The sequence below is a fragment of the Benincasa hispida genome, chromosome 7 (genome assembly GCF_027475165.1).
Source record: "Benincasa hispida cultivar pf3 chromosome 7, pf3_genome.v1.1, whole genome shotgun sequence".
Classification (NCBI taxonomy): domain Eukaryota; kingdom Viridiplantae; phylum Streptophyta; class Magnoliopsida; order Cucurbitales; family Cucurbitaceae; genus Benincasa; species Benincasa hispida.
The window spans coordinates 44,014,495-44,020,299 of NC_143484.1; the positions used below are offsets into that span (position 1 = coordinate 44,014,495).

Genomic DNA, 5,805 nt, shown 5'->3' on the forward strand with positions numbered 1-5,805 from the left:
AAATCCAAGGTTTTTGCAACTATTTGTGTTAGTGAAAGTGTTATATTATTGTTAATTATTTTTAATCAATACCAAAGCTATTGGGTACACTTTGGTATATGGCTTTAATGAATGATATCATGATTATGACTGTTCCATGAATAAATAAATCTCTCCCAAAAGTTCAAACAGACTTTAGGGAAAATATATAAAACGTTCCTAGCAAACTTAGATGAAAAATCTATATCTATATCAATAACAATGTCACATTCTTTATTTTTATAAAAATGATGGAATTTTGGTTTAAAATAATAAATGAAGGAAAATAAATTTTATTACTAACTTTTAAATATTTCATTTTAATCCTTAAATTGAATTGAAAAAGCCGATCTAATGCTTAACATTTATTTTTTTCTATTACAAAATTACTCATAAACTTTGCATTTTGTTTAAAATGCTCTGATTCTTCATGATATTTCAAATTACTCCTTGGAATAGTGATCTTTACAAAATTTGATGAAAATTGGGCCGTGAAATTCTACGACGAAATAAAAATTGAGACTTGAGCACTGCCAAGTTCCAAGTCTCAATTTTTATCTAATATTCTAAAAAAATTCAACTCTAACAGTAGTGTTAATTTTGAAACATTTATGAAATTTAATAATGTTATAACATTTGAAGCAGGTATATTTTTAAATAAAAAAGCAGTTTAAAGGATAGTTGCAAATATAATAATCAGACATAAAATATTAACAAATATAGTAAAATTTAGAATCAACTCTTGGAGTTATTAGTGATAGATTATATCGCTAATAGGAATTTATCACTAATAAATTTTGCTACATTTAAATTCTTTTAAATTGTTGCTATATATATATATAGTTGTTAACCCTAAAGTGCTATCGATTGCAATTATAATTTTTTATACACATTTTTAATACTTGGTAGATATTTTAACCCATTAAAAGCACAAACCCAATCAAATTCAGGTAAACTTACGAATGATAATTAACAACCTAATCCATAATTAATCAACTAAAGGTTAATGTTAATAACCCTAAAAACTAAGTGGAAAAAAAAAATGAAATGATGGGTAATAGAAATAAGTATGATAAGTTAAATTTGGGCATTGATTTTTCTTCAAAGGCTGAGGAATTTGAATACAGTGCGCTCCAACTTTCAAATGCAATTGGGATCCTTGTGATCAAACGGCTATAAAACTAAACAAACAAAAAAAACTCAGCATGTGAATCTCTTTAAGCTTATTGATATTCAAACTTTGATTTACAAATTTCTCACTCTTTCACTTTCTCCAAAAAGCACTTCCTTCTTCTTCTACTTCATCTTCTTCTTCTTTTGTTCTCTATAAATACTTCCTCCATTCTCTCCTCTTTTTGAAGCCTTACATATTTTTATTAACAACTCTTCTTTTTCATCATTATTCCTTCTTGTCTAAGTGATAGAATAGAATAAAAATCCTTGTCTGTCCATTACTTTTTCCAACTTTTTTGCTTTCTCCCTCTTCTTTCTTCCCCTATTGATTTTAAGCAGAATTGTCGGATCTGATTACCACCCATCTCTCAAAAATGCAGTTTCCGAAATGGGTATTGCTTTTTCTCTGCTTGTGTGATGTCTTGCTAGCTGTGTTGGTTGCAGAGACGACGATGACGACGGTGGCGCCGATGGCGCCAGTTTGTGCAGTGGAAGATAGAGCTTCATTGTTGAGCTTCAAGGCAAGAATTGTGCAGGACACCACGGATATTCTAGCATCGTGGACAGGAACGGACTGCTGTAACGGCGATTGGGAAGGTGTGACCTGTGACGCGAGGGGGCGAGTGACGAGCTTGCAGTTGCAAAGACCAGAAAAGAATAGTGAGTTCTTCATGAAAGGCACACTGTCTGCTGCTCTTGGCAATCTGCATTTTCTTGAGGTAATTGTGATAAGTGGAATGAAGCATATCAGTGGTTCAATTCCTGAGAGTTTAACATCTCTGTCCCATTTGACTCAACTTGTCCTAGAAGACAATGCCCTTGGAGGGACCATCCCTTCAAGTTTAGGTCACTTGTCCTCTCTTCAGATCCTCTCTTTGAGTGGCAACCATTTGACAGGGCAGATTCCACCCACCGTAGGAAATCTTATGAACCTTCTCCAGCTAAATTTGGCAAGAAATTCACTTTCTGGTCCAATTCCACAGACTTTCAAGACCTTCCCTAGCTTGCAATACTTTGATCTCAGCTCCAACAAGCTCTCTGGTGCCCTCCCAGATCATGTGGGTCAGTTCAAAAACCTCACTTATATTGACCTCTCAAACAACCAACTTTCAGGGCCAATCCCCATCTCCATTTTCAGCTTGCCCAAGCTTTTGGACTTGTTATTAAGCAATAACAGACTTACTGGAAACATTCCAGTCCAAATTGAAGGCCTTAAATCGATTACCACTCTCTCTCTCAGTGGCAATCAACTTAGAGGTCAGATACCAGCTTCCATTTCGAAGCTTCAGAATCTATGGAATCTAAACCTATCAAGAAATGGGCTGTCAGATCCATTGCCAACCATTCTTGCAAGCCATATCCCTTCACTTTTGACAATAGATCTCTCTTATAACAACTTCATTTTTGAGACAGTTCCTGATTGGATCAGAAACAAGGAACTATCAGAAGTGCATCTTGCTGGGTGTGGCCTCAAGGGAGCCCTCCCCACCTTCAGAAAACCTGATTCTATAACCTCCATAGACTTCTCAGATAATCAATTCACAGATAGGATTTCAAGTTTCTTGACAAACATGTCAAGCCTGCAAAAACTCAATCTCTCAAACAACCAGCTGAAATTTAACCTTTCAGAACTCAAGTTGCCAAATGTTCTCTCCTCTCTAGATCTTCACTCAAATCAAATATCTGGGTCACTCTCAAACATCTTAAACAGTAAAACCAGTGGCTTTTTGGAGGTAATTGATGTATCAAAGAATCAAATTACCGGCATCATCCCAGAGTTGAACTCTGGCTTGGGATTGGAGGTCCTGAACATAGGATCAAACAAGATCACCGGCCACATTCCGAGCTCAATCTCGAACCTGGGAGAGTTAATAAAGTTAGATATTTCAAGAAATCAAATACAAGGAACAATCCCCATGAGTGTTGGAGCATTGGTGAAGCTTCAATGGCTGGATATCTCCATTAATTCTCTCACAGGCAAAATACCAAACACCTTGTTGGCAATCGAACGGCTTCGACATGCGAACTTCAGAGCGAACAGATTGTGCGGAAAAATCCCTCAAGGAAGACCGTTTAATGTGTTTCCGGTCGCCGCTTATGCCCATAATCTGTGCCTTTGTGGGACGCCATTGCCGCCCTGTAGAGAAACAGAAGAATGGAAAAGGAAGACGAAGCAGTGAAAAGAAAGATGAAAAAAAGACTGCCCATTACAAGAATGGCTTCTTTATTGTGGCTCATCATCTCAAATGAGCCCTGCCATGGCGTTGAGGAGCTAGGGATAATAAGTTCCATCCATTTGTTTTTCTTTCTTATTCTTCATCTTCTTGTTGATTTGATTATATAGTTAACTTATCTTGTTTACTTATTCATATTTCATACTACTCTATTGAGGAAAACATAAAAACAAATTTCTTGTTTTTTTTTTTTTTTTTTGGGTTAAAAATATACTCTTTTTTTACTATACAAGAGAAATGAAAAACTAAAAACAACGACATGCAGCAACTATCGAAGAATGTAGTTCTGGAGAATTGTCTTCAAGCCAAATCAAGAACAAACGATATTTTTGGACATGAGAAGCAAGTTCGTGAATCATAACATTATTTTGATTAACTAACAGCTTAGTCCTTAAACTTTAATGTGCAATACAATTTAGTAAGCAACATAGTTTAATTGTCATAAAATAAATGCCTTTGCTAAGAGATTAGATGTGATGTTTGAATCTTCTACCTTATAAAACCTAGTGTGTCAGAAACTAACTACGATCTCAAATGTTGATGGTTTAATTTTTCATTCTATAGTTATTAAATTCAAATAAGAATATATATATATATATGGATAACAATTTAATTATCTAGTTATATACTAAAATTAAAATAAAATAATCCACTAGTCACCTTTGAAGATAAGAAATATATATAAACTATCAAAATTAAGACCCTGTTTGATCTTGCTTTTAGTTTTTGTTTTTTAAAATTAAGCCTATGAATATACTTTTTATTAATAGTTTAAAAAATTAAATCAAAATTTGAGAACTAAAAAAAGTAGCTTTCAAAAAGTTATTTTTGTTTTTGTAATTTGACTAAGAATTCAACCATTGTGCTTAAGAAATAGGTGCATTGTTAAAAATATTGATGAAATAGATTTAATTTTAAAAAATAAACTAAAAATCAAATGATTACTAAACGAGACCTTAACTTATTTATTAATTCACGTGGGTGAGATTTTTCACTATAAAACTACAATGTTTATAAATTTAAAAGATGGTGATACACTGTTATGTTGAAAGTCTATCAATGAAAATAGTAAAAACTTGATTAGATTCATTGTGCAATAAATACATTTGGTTGAATTTGAATTTAAAAAAGAATAGTTATTAATTATGGCTGCCAATATGGCAACTATTTTTATGCTTATGAAATAGATATAACTGTTTATTTTTTTAAATATTAATTTACCTTATGCACTTTGAGGATTCTATTAATTTAAATCATAAAGTAGTAATTACATCAATTTAAATTCATATTTCAAATGGATACAACTTCAAAATTCTATTGATTTTTTTTTTTTTTTTTTTAAATCATGCATCTAAGCATTCTAAAATCGTTTTTGACTAATTTACATTTAAGCATTGAAAATAGTTTTCAAACTCACCCAAACTTTTTAAAATGATTTTGTATTTTGCAAAGGAAAATTTTTAAAATGTTGTTTTTTAATTTATTATGATCGTCCAAAAATCCACTTTTGATTATCTTAAATCATTTCAGCTATACTAAATAAACTTTAAATTGTAAATTCTTTTTTTCTTTTCCCCAAATGTTCTTATCGAGAAAAAGTGACTTTATTTAAAAAAGAAAAGCAATTTTGTTTTCAAAAGCTATTCCAAACCCACAAGTAGTTTGGGGACAAAACGGTGGAAGGAGTTTGGGCCATAGAAATTTAAAACGGCCCATAGTTGGGAAAATGGGCTTCAGCCTTGACCTATGAGCCCAATCCAAATATTAAGTAGTGGGATTTTTCTTTTTTCTTTGGCTAAAGCATGGTAATTAACTCTAAACTTTCTATGTTATTTCAATAATATCTCTGAACATTGGAGAAATAAAAAAAATACCTTTATCATTAGTTTTGGAATCAAACCACTAGTACTTTATTTTAAAAATATCTTTGAACTTTTTAAATTTTTACTAATATCCTTAATTTCTTTTTTAATAAAAGTTCGAATATATCGTTACTATTAATATACGCATGGAAACGGTTAGTATCTTATTTTTTAAAAAAATTAATCTTAGATTTTCAAAAGTTGTATTAATACTATTAATCTTTCAAATAATTCAAAGAAAAAAGGTAAAAAAAAATGCTCCCATTGTTAGTCTATCACTTTCTTTAAGTTATTGGAAACAACCTATTTTGAAACAACTCATATAGATATCTTTTTTCTTTTTCTTTTTTTTTTTTCCTTTTTTTATGTAGATACTCATTTTTCCTATTTGTTCTTACGTTAATTTTTTCAACAAAAAGATAAAACTCAAAATTTCAAGTTAAAACATAAAATTCCATAAATCTCACAAAGTTCCAAAATCAAAATCCCTCCTTAAACTGAACAAAAAGATAAATCAC

At 31.4% G+C, this 5,805-nt stretch overlaps 1 protein-coding gene across 1 annotated transcript; it reads left to right on the forward strand.

Annotated features, from left to right (window-relative positions):
* Positions 1-1,081: 1,081 nt before the first annotated feature.
* On the forward strand, positions 1,082-3,608 carry LOC120080862 (Leucine-rich repeat (LRR) family protein). Its single transcript, XM_039035520.2, has one exon. The coding sequence runs from the start codon at positions 1,566-1,568 to the stop codon at positions 3,369-3,371; it is 1,806 nt and encodes a 601-aa protein (XP_038891448.1). The 5' UTR covers positions 1,082-1,565; the 3' UTR covers positions 3,372-3,608.
* The last annotated feature ends 2,197 nt before the right edge of the window (positions 3,609-5,805 follow it).